The 21,639-nt window shown below is 38.3% G+C and overlaps 1 protein-coding gene across 1 annotated transcript in view; it reads left to right on the forward strand.

Moving 5' to 3' along the window:
* Positions 1-1,536: 1,536 nt before the first annotated feature.
* LOC133332965 (mitogen-activated protein kinase kinase kinase 7-like) overlaps positions 1,537-21,639 on the forward strand; it is a gene marked incomplete at its 5' end in the record, with an annotated part of 44,219 nt that continues 24,116 nt past the window's right edge. The window contains 3 exons of the mRNA XM_061541329.1: positions 1,537-2,038; positions 2,154-2,509; positions 2,581-2,626. Coding sequence (XP_061397313.1) covers positions 1,537-2,038; positions 2,154-2,509; positions 2,581-2,626 — 904 coding nt within the window. The remainder of the gene's footprint in view (positions 2,039-2,153; positions 2,510-2,580; positions 2,627-21,639) is intronic.

The raw sequence follows: 21,639 nt of genomic DNA on the forward strand, positions 1-21,639 counted from the left end.
GGGAAGTGTCAGGGTACTTAATTTTCAAAAGGTACCAGAAGGAGAGGACTGATATTTTCCACTTTGAAGTTGATTTATGTTTCGAAAAAATATTACAATGCATAAAGTTTGGATGAAATCGATTACATCATACCGAGGGACATTTGCAAATTTAATCCAAATGATCAGAAATGGATTTGGTCCAAAGAAACTTAAGGTCTAAAATCAAGATTTCGTAGCATGTAGTATCTACCCTAGTTGGCCATGAGGCTACCAATACCAATAATGAAGATGAGGTCAGATTAATTCGTTTGAAAAATAGATGAAACGAAAATTTGAGCAAAGTCTATTATGAACGGGGAAAATAAAAGATAATAGATGGCGAAATTCTAATATTGCCCATAGAGTATGGGGATAAATCGGAGAACGTGATTTTCACACAGTTATGTTATTTGACCAGAAAGGTCTGCTCATGAAAGTGATTGTCGCTCGTCATTGGGACTAAACTCCTTGCAAATTAGGAACGAAAGGAATTGGCATGTTTAGACATTTCTTCACTGCATGTCTCATACGATAGTCTCTAGATTTCGACCGCGAACACCACAACTATCAAGTCACTAGCCGGCAGTATTCGGAGAGCTGACAGAAAAGAACCCTTGTTGGCAACCTATTAAGCGATCGACTGATCTGCGGTCTAACGTAAGTCCTTGGCGAGATACTCCATTGCAACTGCAACAGGGTGTCTCCTCATTACGCTGATAGACCACTTACATTACTATACTAAAATAAGGACGTAAGGGGTCTCATCCGTACATCCGCACAACAAGCTGCTGTCGATTCAATACCTGTATCGGAGTTATTGTCGTCACCTCATGGATAGGCTTCCCCCTTTTGGGTGCGGAAGAAGATACATATCTAGAGAGAAAGAGAGATGATCAATACCTGTATCTGTGTTATTGTCGTCATGGATAGGATTCCGGGTGCGGAAGGAGTGTTTGCATGTGGACTAGGACCTAGCATTACCCGGCATCTTTTCAACCACTATCTCAGGAATATCTTTTGGGTTGGGATTATTTCATCTACATCGTTGACGTGAAGGATAACGATTGTAGTTCGCGCATAGGATTATTGCACATCTATAAATCTGCTCGATTGGTTCTGCTTTGCGAACTGTCGGAAAAGTGATGCAATTTTTTAGCGTCAGAATGCCGCAGAAAATAGCAACGAGCTAAGAACCCCAACATCTAAATCTCCCTTCAGTCTTTTTCTTTTCTACCATCCTCTCTTTACAAAGTCCTTTAGGATCATCACAGAATCGCCGTTAAATATATTTGTAAAAGTAGGAACAAGTATGGCACAAGAAAATTGAAGTGCAGATATTTAGAAGTAATTGATAGATGCTATTAACAGTCGGGAACACTAAGTCTGAAAGGTTTTAGACCAACGGTCCTATTTATATTTTAATTTTTGCTGATGATGAGAGACCAATAAAATATATGTAAATCTAAATCTTCATTTCCTCAAACACCTGCAATCACTCTCCCCTTTTCTTTACAGGGGGTCGCCTATTTACATGCTATGAAACCAAAACCTCTTATACATCGTGATTTAAAACCTCTCAATCTACTGCTTACCAATAAGGGACGCCATTTGAAAATTTGTGATTTCGGTACAGTAGCCGATAAATCAACGCTCATGACAAATAATAAAGGTTCAGCAGCATGGATGGCACCGGAAGTGTTTGAAGGTTCCAAGTATACCGAAAAATGTGATATTTTCAGTTGGGGCATCGTATTGTGGGAAGTGCTGTCACGACAAAAACCCTTTAAAGATGTCGATAATACATATTCAATTATGTGGAAAATACATAAAGGCGAACGACCACCCATTGTACCCGAATGGCCATTGCCCATACAGAATTTAATGACTTCATGTTGGGAAACACGACCCGACTTAAGGCCGTCAATGCAATTGGTTGTGGAGGTTATGAATGAATTGGTGCAGGCATTTCCTGGTGCAGATGAGCCACTGGAATATGAATTTGTAAATCAACAGGTGGGTAAACAAACAAAATTTCGATACTATCATAAAATATTAATATTTTTTCTCATTCCTTCAGATTATCAGTCCCAGTGTTGATGGAACAAATGATGATGATGATAGTTTTGTGCTAGATTTTAGTGATTATAGTTCAACTAGTTTTGGTACATCGAATACACAAGTGACAACACGCCAAACCACCGACGATTCTGGTGGTAGTAGTAGTAGCAATCGTTCCACATCTATTACACCCACTAATCCATTTTTACCTCCAGCTCATATTAATTCTATGCGTTGGGATGTAATACAAGAAGAAGAAAATTCCGAAAGTTCATCGAATCAGGCCACAGGTGATCAATCGGATAAACCAGTGGAAACATTTAATTTAACTACATCGGAGGAATCAAAGGCTCGTTATGAAACCATACGCAGTAATATGTTGGATAATGCCAATGTAACAATGGGCCCATTGGGTATTGATGTTGATCCGGTAAGTTTTAATTGGTAATTGAAATTTTTTATTAAATTATTTTTTTGCGTTCCTTTTTTTCTGTTTCACAGAATGCTTGGGAACTAGAAAATAATGACAATCTTGCAAGTAATTTTGGTAAGTGAAGAAATTTAAATTATACATATTATTATAAATATAGGTAGGGGATATTACAATCAGCTGAATTAAATAAGAACAAAAATGCATTAAGAAGAGAATTATCAAAAATTTAAATCAAATCTGCAAGAGAACGTCTTGACAGTCTTTTACGGATTTCAAGAAAAAATTGAATAGTGCAGAACTAGTACCAAGGGCTTATCGCACAAAATAAAAAATTAAAATACAAATTAACCCAAAAAATATAGATTTGTGGCAGAGGAGACCTATCATCGGACATATTCCAGGACTGGTAAAAATGTGAAAATCGAGTCCAAAATGTCTAAAACGAATTTGCTCAAAAGGTATGTAGGGTCTCAAATCCAATACTTCTCTGAGGCACCTTTTTAGTCGTAGCAGCCATAAAGCTGTGGGTATGAACATGGGGTTTTGTTTCTCCTTATAAACCGATCAACATCGGTTCCGAGCCCTGAAAAAAGGCATGATTGAACCTCTTTCATGTTTTACAACGTTAGTATGGATTGATCGAAAATTATATTGGTATACTAATTTAAATAACTATGGAAAGTCGTAGCAAAGAGTGAGAGGAACAACGGATGATGTAGAAAATATCTACCAAACCGTTCAGTCCATGCATAGGTTACGTTATTCATAGAGAAGACAAGTAGCTAATAAAGAAGTACGTAGTAAAAAGTGTCGATGTCGATCTATGCCGTCTGTAGGACTGAACTGGAGGGGTAACAGGAGCTGTTTAATTGTCTCTTTCTCCACTCCGTCGTCACAGAGTCTGCAGTAATCAGTAACATCATGGTCTCACTTATATATCATTGCCCTGATATTGCAATGACCAGTAATGACTCCTGCCATTACTCTAATTTCAGCTTTGCTCAGGTTCAGCAGTGAGTTTGTTCTTTTGGCTGACAGAATCTGCCAGATATATCTTGACACATTGCACCTAGATTCGTTGTGCCAAAGTTCGTTCGCCAAAGAGCCCCTCAAAATTCCGGAAAAGGTGACAGATGGATGGTTTAATTAAGTCATAAATTGCTAGATCTGTAGATTAAGATCCTCGTCTAACTAGTTCGTCTGCTTTTTCATTACCCATGCTGTCACTGTGTCCTGGTATACAGCATAGCCGATAGCTGTTAGTGTTTCCAAAACTACACTCGAGGGCAACCTCAAACTTGGTGTTACAGGATTTGATGGCTTTATGAGCCGCCCGCTATCTACAAAGATAGTCACCGGTTCAACGAGCTCTGCATCCAGACTTTTTATCAATTCGGCTACCTTCAAAATCCCGAAGATTTCAGCTTGAAAAACACTACACTTGCTATTCAACTTGTAGGTAAGCTCAAGGTCTAGTCTTTCACAGTAGGCGACAGCCCCTGTACATTCTTCCATCTTTAATCTGTCTGTATAAAAAGCCAGACCGTCCAGAGGGTTCTTACTACTATTCCCAATCGTCTCTACTGATGATAACGACATCATCTATATCGTAACATCTCAGTGTTGGTGGTATATAGTCGCTTAGTTTTCCACGTTGGTCGTACAGGATAAATTCATGCCAATAAGCACAATTTCCCCAAAGATTTTGTTCATGCAGCCTCAGGGCACTACGCCTTAAGTTCAGCATTTCGTTCAGAGTTACTTGGGGCTCCAGTTATAGGAATCGAGGCTGCTCTTTGTACCTTGTCTAGTTTGCTGGATGTCGACTTATGGGGTAGGCAGTGTTACCATACAAGACATCCATAGGATAAATGTTATATATCCAGTATATAGTCCAACTTTTTCCAATGGAATTCTTGCATATATAGAGTGCAATCTGCCCTCCTTTTGCCCTCACCTCAGCATTCCTGTTCCCGCGTAGTTGACTGTCCAGGTTCGTGCCAAGATATTTTGCTTTTGGCGAGAGATGAAGCTGCATTCCATCCAGTGTTGGCGAAACAAAGACGTAGAACTTACGTTTTCTGGTGAACATTACTGTTTTTGTTGGATTAACTCCAAGGCCGTTAGCCTTGGCCCAACATGACAGCGTAGATAAGGCTCTTTGCATTGACGGAAATTTACCGGAAATCAATATCACCGCGCGTCCACATAAGCAAAGACTTTTGATACCCTACCTGTCCAGCTCCATCATTATATTGTTGATTACCAATAGCCACAGCAACGGTGGGAGCACACCGCCCTGAGACGTACCTTTAGTTTCTTTTTTCCTGATTTTTTGTCTCCCCAACATTTGAATTTATAATTCTGCTTTTTTATCTATCCAACACGTAAGGGTTTCAACTAATAACAACACAACAATTGTAACTGACACAACATCGCTGACAACTATATTTCCTAGGCCATTAAATTTTTCAAATATATTGCAAATTTCCCACTGCATTATTTTTATACAAACAAAAATAAAATGTGGCAAATGGTGCATTAACTTTAGCATGACATTGGCTAATACACAAAGCCAAGAAATAGAAACAAACTTAATGATGATTTGCCAAATTTTCAAATTGCTGTTGTTAAGGCAGCAACAGCAACAAATTATGTCATATTTAATTTAAATTAATTTATTGCATTGTTTTAAAAACAGATTTTCACACAACTAAATATAGAATAGCGAATAATAAATGACTGCATGTTATATTTTATTTTCTTTTTTTTTATTTCAATCCAAAAGACATGCTGTCTGTCGACTCTGCTTCTAGAAAAGCTAAAATAGAAATTCATGTTTCTTCTTTTGGGTCGATGAGTTGGTTTATTTGGCACCAATGTGTCTAATGCATTGACATGTAGGAATATAACGATTTTAATATTAACATTTAATATATGTATGACATGAAATATTAGTTTGAAAATTCTTTGAGAGTCTGAGTTTAATAGATTTTGCGATCTCTAAGGGTGTTTTGAAGAACCTAAAATAAAAAATGTTGATGTCAGTCTTCCTACTGCCTTCGATGATTCTCCTTGATTTGTAGAAGCCACCTCGAAGCCATTGTTGTATCCATGTCGCCATCCTCATCTGTCAAAAGAAATCATCCCAGAGGTAAATCGGAATGTTTTCTTTCCACAGATCATACATGATGTTCTGGGGGGTTACTCTGTATTGCGATGCGTGAGAAAAATTGTAACGTTTCGCGTAATTGGTACTCTCTAATTCGTTTTCGTATCTCCTTTCGCATCTAGTTTACGCAAATGTGGCATCACCGCACTCTGTAATACGAAAACGCATGTCAAACTCGTTCGTTAAGCGCAAATATCTTGCGTTAACAAAATAGCAAACGCAAAGGAAGCGAAACATATAAGTAAGCTCAATTAAATTTTTTATTTATATATAAATTGTAAATTATTTTAAGTAAAAGGCAAAAAAGTCACAGATGTAGACTCAGCAACGTCAGTTCCCAACTTAAGTAGATTTTATGGGGCAACACAGTGATTTGGCAAAGGGACAGTTGCAGAGTTCAAATGCGAAACAACGCGCCAACAATTTGTGGACAAAACTGTCTGATGACCTCAATTCAAATTGACATCCTGTAAAAGATGTCGGTGGTTGGAAAAAGTAATGTATTATAAATATTTGAAAACGTTTGTCACATAATTCGTACTTCTATTTTAATACCCGTGGTCACTTAGGGAGAATATATTTGATCGATCTCATAATTTTTTTTTTTTTTGTTTTTAATTCGTTCATCATTTTTGTTTAAAAAAACACACGTACCACACAAAAATATGTTTTCATTTCAAATTTTTTGACGTTTCCTTTTGTCATTCTTCGTTATTGTTTACTTTGTGGCGACAGTGTTGTCCTATTTTCGATTTAGTTTGCGAATGCGTTTGCGTGAGCGTTACAGAGTACCAAATCGTACTCTTAACGCACTTAGCTTTCGCAACGCAATACAGAGTAAACCCCCTGGTGTGTTTTGGCGTTGGAATTTAAATAGCCAGTTGTTCAGCGACGTACAACGGTTTTATTATTCACATCTCTCACTTTTCCCCAAGAGCTGGAATTTTTCCATATTTTATACACTTCACCACACTGTGTTACAGGGTATTATGTCTTTGTGCATATGTTTGTAACAGGCAAAAGGAAACGAGATAGGCCCATGGTTCCTTTTTAGAATGTGTATAGAATCGCTTTCTAAGTCGATATATGCATGTCCGTCCGCCTGTCGGTCCATATGTTGATGTTAAATTAAAAACAAAGTGCCGGTCGCATCACGTATTTGGCCCAAGGATGAAATTGGAGAAAATCGGTTCAGATTTAGATATAGCTCACATATATATTTTTGTTCGAATTAATGTAAATGGTGCACCAAACTTTGTCCCAATATTAAGTCCATTTTGATGTCTGTAAAGTTTTTTGAAATCGGTTTAAATTTAGATATAGCTCTTATATATAGCTTCGTCCGATTATATGAACATGGTGCACCAAACTCCCAATATTCTTCCGATTTAGATAAAATTTTGGACAGCGTACTGAATTAAATCCAGTTTGATGTCTGTGATTTTTTTGTTGAAATCGGTTCAGATTTCGATATAGCTTAGGTAAATGGTGCACCAAACTCTCAATACTTATCTGATTGAGACAAAATTTTGACGCGTACTGAATTAAGTCCAGTTTTGATATCTGTGATTTTTGTTTAGGTCGGTTCAGTTTTACATATAGCTTCCATATATAGTTTCGTCCGATTTTAGTTGCACCAAACTCCAAATACTTGTCCGATTTAGATCAAATTTTGCCCAGCGTACTGAATTAAGTCCAGTTTGACGTCTGTGATTTTTTGTTTAGATCGGTTCAGATTTAGATATATCTCCCATATATATATATTTAGCCGATTTTATGTAAATGGTGCACCAAAACCCCAATATTTTTCCGATTTAGATAAACTTTTGTACAGTGTACTGAATTAAGTTCAGTTTGACGTCTGTGATTTTTTGCTTAGATCGGTTAAGTTTTACACATCCCTCCCATATATAGTTCTGTCCGATTCTAGGTAAATGGTGCACCAAACTCTCAATATTTGTTCGATTGAGACAAAATTTTGCACGGCGTACTGAATCCAGTCTAGTTTGACGTCTGTGATTTTTTGTTGAACTCGGTTCAGATTTACATATAGCTCCAATATATAATTTTGATGGATTTCATACGAATGTTACACCAAAAAAATCCAAGTCTACCCGATTGGCATGCAATTTTTCATAGATTTCGGAATAATATGTGTATGGTTTTTATTGGTTCAAATATCTATGTGGATCACAAATTTTCCCCCGATTCCATTTCAATGGTCTTCAAGAGATGTGTACAATATCCTGTAGATAGCCGAGACACTATCTACACGATATTGTACACATTATCATGTCTTGTATGTACCCAAAGTGGTGAAGGGTATAGGTGGTTGGCTCCGTCCTACTTTTGATATTTCCTTACTGGTTAGTAGTGGCGTAATCTCTACTTGTTTACCCTCTTAACAAAATCAAAGTTTGTTTTTTATTGAAAAAAATATTTATATTTATTTTTTTTACAATAATTAACTACTCCTTAATTTAAAATTCTCTTCAAGCTGATACCATATACTTTAATTCCTTATTAATAATTTCAAATTACGCAAAAATTTTGAAATCCCATATGTCAATAGGTAAGAAGCTACTTCACATCACCCTCCCACACACATCCAAACAAAACTATTCAATTATTAATGTCGACATTTGGTATCGTGACATATCGTGCCGCGTTACGAATCAAATCAAAAACAGCAACTACAAAACTAAATTATCAATGAGTGATGATTCATTTTATCTCCTGCAAATCAATGATCGTCGGCGAAAAAAGTTTGAAATATTTTTTCGGCGGCTTTTTGTTGTTTTTGTAAATTTGTCATTTGTAAGGAATGCCCTCGCATCGTATCGAATTTGCCGCCGCCACTGCAATTAGAAATTCCAATTACGACAATTTTGTATGCGTGCACGAGCTTTTGCCATAATTACTGATGCATTCTGTCGATTACATTTAGATTTGTTGCAAATGAATGGTGTGTTGTTGTTTTGATCGTTGTTGTGTCGTCGTCGTGCCAACAATTTACTTCATTTGCATAAAATTATCGATTCAAATGCAATTTTAAGACATTTGTTTATTTTCAATGATATATGGTGAGAAAATTAATTAATCATTGAATAATTTGTCTTGTTTGTGTAGAAGTGTTAGATTGGGGGAGATTGGCTGTTATATAAAATTTAAAATAAGTGCATTTTTTTTAATTCAAAATAATTCCCTTTAGGATCACTATAACCAGTATATTATCCAATTCTTATGGTGATCCCCTATCTTTTATACTCTTCAACATGGGGAGGAGTGAACTTATGTTTATAACACCTCGAAATATTCACTGAAGACCCATAAATGAACATAGTAATATTTTAAAAAATTCTAGATCATTGAAATCATTTCAATGGGATCTGTGTTGAATTATGTGGAGAAAGTCCGATTAGTCTGTGTCTACGTTTGCACAGTTCAGCTCTGAATTTAACATTTTTGAAATTAAATTATTCAAATATAAAACTGGGCGTGTATTTTATTTTTGTTAACACCTCATAAATAATTGCACCTATTTATGCAAATAATTTAAAGACTACATGAGAGTTAATGGGTGGGACAGGCAGTGGCACAAATTTATATTTATTAAACAATAACAATTTTAGATCATACATTTCCAAAGCAACACGGCAACTCATTACTCATACGCTCTGTGTGTATGACGACAAGAAATTATTATGGGTATGGTCACTTTTGGTGACCATACCCATAATCTCTATAAGCAGACCGACCGATTTTATTATCTCTGAACGCCGCAAGTTATTTTAAGCGACAGTTGTCCGAATATCCCAAGAGCGACGGCGTGGTTTAAGATCTCTTCCCGCCGAGGATAATGTATGTGTCATCCGTAGCGCTAAGATATCCAAAGCGTTGGGCCCTGACGGAATATCTATGTATATACTGTATATACTTGATTACCTGACCAAAGTCCTCAATTTGTCGATAGCCACCCACGTCGTTCCCGAAGCCTGCACAATGGGCAGAGTGGTCTCGCTACTGAAGCCAGTCAACTATGCTAACAAATCCTCCCCTGCATTAGGGGGTTAGTTGCTAATCATCAACATGGATTCCGTAAGCAACACAGCATAACAATAGCGTTGCACGCTATCTCCATACATATAAGTCGGCGTTTCCACGACAGAGGGGTCTACGATCCGAAACGTCCCGAGGCTTACTGACCCATTGTGTAAAAGCAATAGGGCTGCTACAACAACAACATATAAATCGAGGACTGAACATGACCCGGCCGTGCCATAGAACAGTGTTGGTAGCGCTTGACCTATCAAAAAACCTTTGATACAGTCAGTCGAACATGCCACGCTGTTTTAGGACATCGAGAGTACTTCCTTCCGGCCAAGATTGAAACGCCAGTCGCATGTGGAGTTCCGGTATAAGAAATCCAAACCCCATAGAGTGAAGCAGTGTGTTCCCCAGTGTGGAGTGATATCTCCAGACACAACCTTGCCGGTATTCCACGCCCTTCAGACGACATCGAGGTTGTTACATATGCAGATGATTGTACGATCATGACGTTGGGTTCTATAGTTGAGGACATATGTGTGAGGTTGAACGCCTATCTTGCCGAATGAACAGCCTTCTTTAAACCTTTGAGCCCCGATTTTTTTTCCGCAATCCTAGAACAAATTTCTGTTCACGGATTTAATGCAACTATCCTAAATAGGATATGTACAAAATTTGACATCGATATATACCTGCATTCAGGAGATACAGTACATTCTTTCGGAAAAAATAAAGTCCAATATCAAGAAAACCAAATGCAAAATCATTTTAAATTATTCTCTATATTCAATTTTACAAGAATCAAAAATAATTCTGAGCGTAGAATTTGTACAATTTGAATACGAAGCGATTTAAATAATTTGGACTGTATACACAAATTAGTACTGTACACAAATTTACCCTCTTCTCTATATTGAAAAGCTCATAACTTTACCAAAATTTTGAATTTTTTTGATTTTTCTTTTGATATGTGTCGTCCATAATCAGGTCTTGACATATGAAATCCAAGTAACACATATCTACTGGCTGCATATAAAATATAACCTCTAAAACATTTTGTTGTCTGTGGGCAACATTGGGCCACAAAGGGTTAAAGCGAAAAATATGAAAATATCCGTCACGAAGTCGTCGGTCATATTATTCACCACATGGACTGCGGAGATGAGAATGCCATTGAATATGCAGGTCGAGGAGCATACAATTCCTACCACCAACTACCCCAAAATACTCGGGGTCACATTCGACAACATGTTCAAATCGGTCGCTCAAACTACATCTATCTGCGATAAGTTGAAAAGTAGGAACAAGGTCCGCAAGTCGCTTGCCGGTAGCACTTTGGGCGGTCTGTGACTAGCTATGCGATACCAATGGGATCTGCGAATGATAGTGTTAGGCAATGGAGAAGTATTCAGACCTCTGTCAGAACGCTACGCTGAGAGCTGCGACAGGGTGCCTCCTCATGACACCAGTGCACCATCTTCATGATGATACGAAGATCCTTCCTTTACGTCAGCATAGCAATATGCAGTACCTCCTTGGGTGTTTCAGGTACCCGAATCATATAACAATCATGTAGTGGATAAGACTCCCCCACACAGGCCTGTCAGGAAGGATCTACATGATCTAGAGAGAGAGGTCCAGCTTTACGTCAGCATAGCAATATGTAGTACCTCCTCGGGTGATTCAGGAACCCGAATCATATAACAATCATATAGTGGATAAGACTCCCCCACACAGGCCTGGAAGGAAGGATGTACATGATCTAGAGCGAGAGAGAAAGAGAGAGGTCCAACGTTATAAAAGGGAACCTCTAGATCAAGTTGCCTATTGGGCAGGTCTAAATAGCATTCATACTGATACAGTTGCCGCAGCGCTGAACGAATACAGGGTGAATGCAGTTCTCGGAGCTCACCCCCACCTACCGCAGCTGAAGAACGTCAGTTGCCCAGACAAACCAGAATAGTTTTGTCTCAATTACGTCTAGGATAGTGCAGTCATCTCAATTCGTATTGGACACGGATTGATGACCAGGTGCAAAATGTCTGCCTAGCATGTGCTACGGGCCCCCATACCACACTACACGTATTCACAATTGTTCTGTCAAATCTACCCGACTTACTCCTGAAGATCTGTGGTTGCAGCCAGTTAGAATAGCTGCATTTCATAACTTGGAGACAGAACCTGGCTGAATCAAATTTCGTCGATCAATATTCATATAAACTGCTCCAACAGCAGCATATAAATCTGTATCAAGGTTCGCAAGTTATTTTGTCATTTCCAAATTAGAAAATATTACGCTGTGCCACAAGATTTTAGAGGGTGAAATATTTCTTATGGGTATGAAAGGTCATGGGGAGTATATTAATAACCCAGAAGGAGAAATATACCTTGAGAACAAATTTTTAAGGGGCACCAAAGGCAAGAAATCGATATTCGATATGTTCCCATCGTACTTTTCAACCTTTATCCGAAAACCTTCTTCAAGGGTTTTAGAATTAACCTCAAAAATGTATCTCGTCATAACTCAAAAACTGGCCCTTCTCTACTTCAGAATCTGCTTGGATTTGCCTCGACATATTGAGAGTTGGAATTCAAAATTATTCAAAAACCTAATTATATTTCCGACCTGGTGGCCCATTTCTTAGACTTTGTACAACGCATAATAAAACGCAATGAGTAACACAGTGGGGTGTTGCGTGCATCCCCAGTTCTTTCAGTGAATCATTCAGTCAGATTCCAAATGATCATTTGTAAATAAAAGTGCGTCCATATTCTTCAAATAAAAAAAGAAAACATTGTTGTTCATACAACAACAACAGCAACAACAACAATTTACAATTTGGTCAACATTTGTTGACACCACTGACTTGTTTTTGTTACATATCAACGCCAAACAATCTGTGTGGGATGCACCAACGTCTTGATGTCTCGCAATTTGGTATCCACATTTATTTTTTGTTTGTCTGCCACAATTGCTGTGGTAGCAGCAGCTGGTGGCTTGGCGGCTAGATGACTGACTATCAACCAGGCAGGCAAGCAGGATAGTCGGTTAAGTTGGCATTGTTTGGTGGGATGCGTCATTTTCATAGTAAATGCCTTATGTCTGCCGGCGAGCCAGCCAGCCATAGATTTCTAGCCATTTGTTCTTCCTATATTTACCATGTGTTGACCCTTCCCTCCACTCCCCGCCAACAACACTCCCATCGAATCGATTTACAATTGTCGTTTAAACATTCGTCGTTTTGCCGGCTTCAAAATCATTTTCATCTGAGACATTTTAGTTGTTGGGGGTTCGTCCGCCGTGCAATTGTTTCCGCTGTCACAGATTTAAATACTGTTTGCCGCCTTCAGTTGCCGATAATCACTGCATGAATTCGCGCGTTGTTTTATTTCTTCGAAATAGAAAACTTTGTTGCGATTTTTAACGCTTTTCATATCGTCAATTAAATGTGCAATCGTTTGTTGTTTTATTCAAATTTATTGTTGCATTTTTTTCGAGAAATTTTCGGCATTTCTCAATACAATAGCTACATATTCACGTGAACTATTTGAAATTCATCGCGCCTTCTTGACATGTTATTTTTCTGTATAATAATTCAATAAGTTTTTATGATTTCGGAATAAAAATTAAATATTTTTCTGTTTGGCAAAAATTTAAGAAAAATTAAAAAGAAAATATTAATCTTTTGGTTTTTATTATTCATCGTAACTAAATCGATATAAATAAATTTGAATTTCCAAATAAAAAATTAATTCTGGATATCATCGTGGCTTCCCAAGAATTCAAATTTTCATTGAATTGGAGCACAATGGGTAAATATATTAATTTTATTGTTTGTTATATGTTGAGAACTCTTGTACACAACATCAGTCTGTGACATAAAAGTTAAAATTTCAAGAAGATGGACCCTTACTCAGTGACAAAATCTATTAAAGCGATAGGTATATACGATATGAAACGGTTAGGATTATTAGTTTTTGAGTTATCTTCTACCCGTCATCTGTAAAAATGCGTTTAAAGTTTGAGAAGCTCTACTGTGGTCGCTTGATGCTGACACAATAAATCGTCTATACTACCTTCAAGCGTTGTTTAGATATTCACTTGAAATTTTAAAGAGGCAATCCATCCATCCTAGTCGCTGCACCTCAGACTAAATTACCAGGAACAATTTACATAATTTTGTTGTTGTACTACTGTGTATTTATCCCTAATCTGGTTCTGCTTCTAAGGCCCAGTTAAAAAAAGCTGCGACCTGTAACGGTTGTGTCCAAAGTGAAGATGGGGTTAGATGAGTGGGTTTGGAATTGATGCAACTACACCATCCAGATCTCAGCTGTGCCAAGACCGCTCTGGTTTCTTGTTGTTGTAGCAGCTTGTACTGGTGTGTATACTTAATCTCCTTAATCTGATTCTGCTTCTAACTCCAAGTTCAAAAAGGCTGCAACCTGTATCGGTTGTGTCCAAAGCGATGTGGACCGTTACCATATATTATATATTATTATGCCGGGCATATATTATTGACCGCAGCGTCAATTCGTGCCCAATATGAATTGAGGCGGTTTGTCAAAGTAGCTGCAGCTATCGTAGGCGGATGATCACCGAGGATTGTATTCACAAGATATTCTCAAATTGCTTCCTCAACTGCATCCGCCTGAATACGACTCAATCCTGCTTGTTAGGCCTGTTAATCTAGAGGCTGTCTTATGTACATTTGGACCTCTCTCACCCGATCATGAAGATCCATTAGTAAAGATTTTTTATTGTGGAAGTTTGTACTTCTGTAAATTTATTCTTAATCAGGTTCTGCTTCTAAGTCCAAGTTCAAAAAAGCTGCGACCTGTGAAGCTGGGGTTAGATGAGTGGGTTTGGACTTGATGTGGCAACACCATCCAGATCTCAATTGTGCCAAGACCGCTCTGGTTTGTTGTTGTTGTAGCAGCTTGTACTGCGGTGTATTTCTTCTTAACCTGGTTCTGCTTCTAACTACATGTTCAAAAAGGCTGCGACATGTATCGAATGTGTCCAAAGTGAGGATGGGGTTAGGTGAGTGGATTTTTGCTGGGCAGTTGCATAGGTGTAGCGTGTCATGTGGACCATTACCACATGCCGGGCAGATATTATTGACCGTGCCGTCAATTCCTGCCCAATATGAATTTAGGCGGCTACACGATCCTGATCTCAAGTGTGCCAAGACAACTCTGATTCGATGTTGTTGTAACAGGTTGGCTGTTGATAGCATTTCTTTCCTGAAAATATTTATAGAAAAACGGAAGAAGGAAAATATATTAATTAAATATTAGGAAATGTGATCGAAGGCAGGAGGGGCACCATTTTAGGGTTTCGGGGACAATGCGCTCTCGATACGAGTTGAGAACATTGCTGTATCCCCGGACCTTAGTTGTGCCAGAATTGAACGGGTTTGCCTAGGAAGAAGCCTCTTACTCTTCGAAATTGCAGTAGGATGTTGTTGTAGGACTTTATTACATCTGTAGCCATTTAAGTGCTAAGCAGAATGCTCGCGTTATATTTGATCGAAAATATAACAACCACAAGGAAACGATAACACAAACGCATATAGTTTCCTTGTGGTTGTTGTATTTTCGATAATATATAACGCGACGGATGGCTCAACGCGAGCATTATGCTTAGGCCTTTATGGCTTCGGAGACCGCCAATTGATGCACGGATTTCATGGAATGACGTCTTGGATGCCATCACGATAGAGCCTGAAGTCCTGGCTTATGTGTCACGGAGGTGGATTTGCCATCACTGTGTGATCACTGTTGACAAATAGCATGTCAGAAGAAACTGTCTAGTCAACAACATATTATGTTGCATCCTGGCCTCCTAATGAGTGTGATCGACGCTCGTCATCTGGACACAGCCGGTTGGAATTAGGAGTGCATTATTTTGAGTTGTTTGCAATGATCTTCATTGTGTGTCATTAAGGAAAGAAGTCCAGACAGGGGCAGCATAATTTCGTTATCAACGTTTCATTATCCTTGCCAGCCAAAGCTTTCAGAACTTTATTCCGAGTTTTTACCTTCTGATTGAAGTAATTGTAATGCGAGGAGAAATGAAGGAGGTTATCGAAGATCACCCCAAGGATTTTCGGATTATGGACGGCGGGGATGCGCCCACCTTCAACGGAAATGTCAAGTTCTAAATTGACTTCTTGCGTCCAGGAAGTGAAAAGTGCAGTGGATAATTTTAGATTGCGCTCCCGGAAGAAGTTGGTGGCTAAATAGTTGGAAATTCTTGCACTTATATCGTCAATGATACCCGGACAATCAGAAAGATTGAGTATTTCTCTGAAGCGACAATTGGTGAAATTTCTGAACTGTTGCCAATTGGCTTTCCCATAATTAATTAAAGTACGGCTTTCAGATGTTATGAAGTCGGGTGGTAGGTTGATGGTTATGATAATAGGAAACAATTAAAAATATAATTTACTAATCCCGCTACCTTTGCTGGGAAGTTTGGTCTCAATTCGAGTACACTCCCCGCAGGTATATAGAGAGCGTCTGCAGCAGTGATGATCATCAGAACGATTGGGCATTTCTCTGAAGCGACGATTGGTGAAATATCTGAACTCTTGCCAATTGGCTTTCCCATGATTAATGAAAGTACGGCTTTCAGAAGTTATGAAGTTGGGTGGTCTGTTGATGGATATGATAATAGGATGCAAATAAAAATATGGAATATGTTTGGTACCCTTGAAAGCTATACTACATCCTTTATGAATGGTAGGGTTTTCAAAAAATGGAAGCACAATTCTATATGGAATACAGATGGTCTTCTTAGCATCAAAACTTTTTTTAAATAATCAAACTTTGACTCATATTTTCATAAAATCATCAATATTGATGCATTTTCAAAGTAAATTAAAAAAAAAAAAACAAATTTCAGTCCACATCGTCATCACATTATCTGAAATTGATATTAATATTTCACTCGAAACATCACAAACAACGATTTTGAAATAAATGCGTAATCGACCATTATCGAACGCATTAGACGACTCATAAACCATAAAAAATGTGTAGAATGAACACATCGAAACATCATTGAGATTTTCATCCAATTAATGTTGATTTTCTTTCGGTTGTTGTTGTTGCTGCTGTTTGTTTTTGTGCTCATCACTGTTTTTCATATTTTGATAGATGCGAATTGCGAATTATGTGTGTCGTTTCAAATTAAATATTCGGCGAATTTTATGCGTCAGAAGAAGAATATCACGAGTTGAGAACAAATTCATTGCAACAACAACATGTTCGGGAAAACTATGATATTTTGTAGTTTTTCGTTGTTGTTGTTGTTGCTAGCGACTGCCATTGTATCAAAAATATGTTCGTTTTTTGGCGTAGATCGTAAAAAAAATTAAGAAAACCACTGAAATGCTTGTTGCGGCTGTTTTTTTTCTCCCGATCATAGAAATTTAGTAGTGTGTATGACTCATAGCGTGTATGGCTGATAAAAGAAAATTCAATGGCCAATAGAGCGTGACCACCACTATAAATGGAAGGAACTATTCTGCAATTTTTTGAATTAATATCAAATTTATAAATTTAAAAAAAAAATATTTTTAAATTTTAAATAAAAAATGCATCAACATAAAAAACCTAAAATGTTGCGGAAATATTTTAAAAATTTTCTGCGATGAAGACTAGAATATCAAATAAGAAATTATAGTCACTTCAGTTGGAAAATGCATTTTAAATCTATCCAGCAACGACACGAAATACTAAATTACAGATACTTCGGATGGAAATTTTTCCTATTACTTACTTTAAAAGTTTATATGAGGGCAATTTAAAACGACACGAAATACTAAATTACAGATACTTCGGATGGAAATTTTTCCTATTACTTACTTTAAAAGTTTATATGAGGGCAATTTAAAAGGTCATCAGTTAAAGTCGGAAAGGACCTCTGGAAGCTCTTTAACACCGAACGAGGATTCTGACAAGGTGACAGTTTGACGTGTGATCATTTTAACATCCTGCTGAAAAAGGGCATATGAGATGCACAGGTGAACAGAAATGTCACTCTGTACTCTAAACAGCATACGATGATATCGACATAAGGGTCGAAATTTATCTGCCAAAGTGGATCTGGCAGTAAATTGCGAAAATACCAAGCTGAAGGTATCAATGCGCAAGACGTCAGTAGACTCGGACCACCTGTGGAACTTGAGAACTACAGCTCCGAGGTATTCAAAGATTTTATATATCTTAGTACCGCCATATCTTGAGAGGTTTTATGTGAGTACCTGTCTATTGGCATCCCTCACAGTGGTTGAGCCACAGGCGGAATTACGCCCACCAACGTAGCAGCACCAAAGTGATGTACCAATCGGAGAGCAGTCAGAAGGCATTCTCTTCCCCTTCACGACATCCACAAGAGGAGTGAACCTCGTGAAGCAGGAAGACCGCAAACCACCCACGATGCAAAACATCAGCAGTCACAAGCTCTTCACAACCTACCGCAACAACACCCGGTGCAACCGGCCGAGCGCACCTGCAAGAGGGCTATGCACGAGGACCACCTCCACTAAGTGCTGTCCTTCTCCGAAGTGCTTCACGAGCAAAACTACTTAAACAACTAAACGTCCGATTGTCATCAAGAGCCCTACTGAAATCCCACCCGTCCCTCCATTCGATATACCCATATTTGCTAAATCTCTAATGTTATCATAGTGACTGCATTCCTCCACATAAATCCCTCTGGGACTAGCCTCTTTTCTGCAGAAACACATTGAGAGAACAATGCCCCGTCAGTAAGAAACCAGTACTTAAGCCGAATCGAAAGTCTGGCCGGCCCACTACGAACATTGCGTCACGAATAAATTCGTACATCACCCTCCCTTTGTCACTGGTCGTCCACCTATCAACAACACACTCCCGAAGGATAGTGCTGTACCGCCTAATATCCCAATTGCAAGCCACGCTTAAGCTTATACGTATAGCCCTACATCTCACCTCAAGATCATGCGGCTCGGCGCCAAGCAGCACTTGCAACGCCTCTGTGGAAACATTGCGACACACAGGCAAACATGCTAACATGACGACCCGCTGACACGAAAGAAGCTTCTTCTGCCCAAAGGCAGATGAGGCCCTATATAAAACTAATGACATCAGCTTTGAAATTCGGAGGCGAATCGTGTCGGCCAACAGATGCAATTTAGAAACAAGGCCACCTCTCACCGGACCAAACTCACAATCTACAAGACGCTGATACTACCCATGCAGGTGTATGGATCATAAGCAAGGGTGCATGCGTAAGCAGATGCGGCTGCTCTTGGAGTGTTTGAAGGAAAAAAATCTCCGAAAAATCTATGGACCGATCTGCGTTGACGGTGAATGAACTATGTGTTTTGGACAATCTATTCTCGGACATCGACATATGTCAGACGCATCGAACTGCAGCGACTACGTTGGCTACGTTGTTAGAATGGATGGATGGATGCCCCAGCTCAAAAGGCGAACCAACTGATGGTTCACGTAGAAGGGCAAGGCCACGAATCGACATAGTCAGACGCATCGAACTGCAGCGACTACGTTGGCTAGGTCATGTTGTTAGAATGGGTGGATGGATGCCCCAGCTCGAAAGGAATATAAATGCGAACCAACTGATAGTTCATGTAGAGGGGGAAGGCCACGAATTCGATGGAAAGATCAAGTGCAAGACGACATCTTGGTGGTCTTTCAAATTGAATGAGCTGCGCACAAGACCGACGCCCCTGGAAATCTTTGGCGTTTGGAACAAATGTTCTGTCACAAGCCAGCTAAGACAAGGCAAATGTGGGCCTATATTTAAATTTTTTGGCGAGCCTGTTTTAACTTTGCAAAAAGCCGAAAAGTAAAATTTTGTAAGCCTCATTAGGAAATTAGGATTGGATAATTTGTATGAGCAAAATTTTGAAGCTCTATCAAGGTTAAACTCTACAACCTTTCCTGGAATTTCCTGGAATGGAAATCGACAAATCGTAATAAGTATTTCTTGAGATTTCATTTTCTTTTATCCAAAGAGTCCATTTGTAGATTTCAATTTTATTTTTATTCACTTTCCGTACCACTAACCTCCACTGTGACGATTATGAATCTGTGTGTGTTTGTGAAATTGATTCTTAGAAAAACGTCTATATTTAATATTTTTTTCGATTGTTTTGAATGCTGAATGACATTTTGAGTAGAAATAATATTTTAAATATTTGTTTTCAACAATTTGTGATTTTTTGAAATATTTTTGAATTTTTTTTTATATATTTTTTTTTTGCGTTTTCATCTAAACATGACTAAATGTGAAAACAAAAAAAATAGGTTATTTTTAAACAAAAAATTTATGACTAAGATTGTTGAGATATTTAGATATAAACACTGTGCGACAATATCGAACTTAATATGTTGAGAATTATTTTTTGATATCGTCATAAAATGTGGGTTCCAAAAGTCAAACATTCGTCTTATCCTACCTAAGAAACACTCGACTAAAATCCACTTTGTTATAAATTCGTGATTTTTTGTAGTCGATTTTAGTAATAATTCTAATACAAATTTCCAATTGGAATTCATCAAATGACGCTTCTGAAAATGTATTGCAAAAAGCAACTTCTTCGGCCATGCAGCTCATCTCGAAAGAGAAATAAATAAAAACATTTACATGAATGATCTTTCCCCCAAATAAGCATAAAACTCACGCCCGATCGATTTTCGATCGATTTTACCGACTAATGCAAAATAGACTAAAAATTTAATTTTAGTTGTCAAATTGTTGTTTTGGGGTTATTTAGGCCTTGTAATAGTAAGCCAAATATTTATGAAGAAAATCGAAAGTCGATCTTGAAAAGTCGACTTTACTTACTTACTTAGCTGGCTTGTTACAGAACGGTTGTTCCATTAGCCAAGCTTAAAAAAGATTTCCAAGCGCGACGGTCTTGTGCGCAAGTCCACCAATTTGGAAGACCACGTTCTAAGATGTTGTTTTCTACTTGGTCTTTCCATCTAATACGTGGCCTTCCCCTTCTACGGGAACCATCAGTAGGCTCATTTTTATATGCCTTTTGAGCTGGGACATTTTCATTCATCCGCACAGCATGGCCTAGCCACCGTAGTCGCTGCAGCTCAATACGACTGACTACATCGATGTCCGCGTATAAATTGTAAAGCTCGTGGTTCATTCGACGCTGATATTCACCGTCGACGCAGATCGAACCGTAGATCTTTCGGATAATTTTTCTCTCAAACCCCCCAAGCGCTGCCTCATCTGCTTGCGCAAGTACCCATGCTTCTGATCCATATAATAGCACGGGTAGTATCAGCGTCTTGTAAAGTGTGAGTTTGATCTGGCGGGAGGTGGCCTTGTTTCTAAACTGCTTACATAGACCATAGTAGCATCTGTTGGCCATCACAATCCTTCTCCGAATTTCAAAACTGATGTCATTCGTTTTATTTATGGCGGTACCAAGGTATATAAAGTCTTTAACTACCTCGAAGCTGTAGTTCTCAAGTTCCACAGTTGGTCCGAGTCTACTGGACGTCTTGCGCGTTGATACCATCAGCTTGGTCTTCTCGCCGTTTACTGCCAGACCCACTTTGGCAGACTCCTTTTCAATACAAAAAATCGATTAATCGACTAATCCAAAGTCGATTTACTTATCTCTACTTATCGTTATGTCTTGTCTCGTTTATTCTTATTTACTTACATGTTCATATTCTACGTCAATAGAACAACCAGATACAATGATAAATATTCGGTTAAGATTGTCGTTAGTATCAACACTTATTTGATATATTGTATTTAGCATTTATATCGAAATAATTTGGAAAATACATATGCGAATTTTGTAACAGCATTGCAGAGAGAGTGTCTGAAACAATGGAATGCAAAACTAGTCACTATCGAGTG

The sequence above is a fragment of the Musca vetustissima genome, unplaced genomic scaffold, assembly GCF_032173495.1.
Source record: "Musca vetustissima isolate MV318-11 ecotype Yass unplaced genomic scaffold, APGP_CSIRO_Mvet_v1 utg56658, whole genome shotgun sequence".
In the NCBI taxonomy this organism is placed as follows: Eukaryota; Metazoa; Arthropoda; class Insecta; order Diptera; family Muscidae; genus Musca; species Musca vetustissima.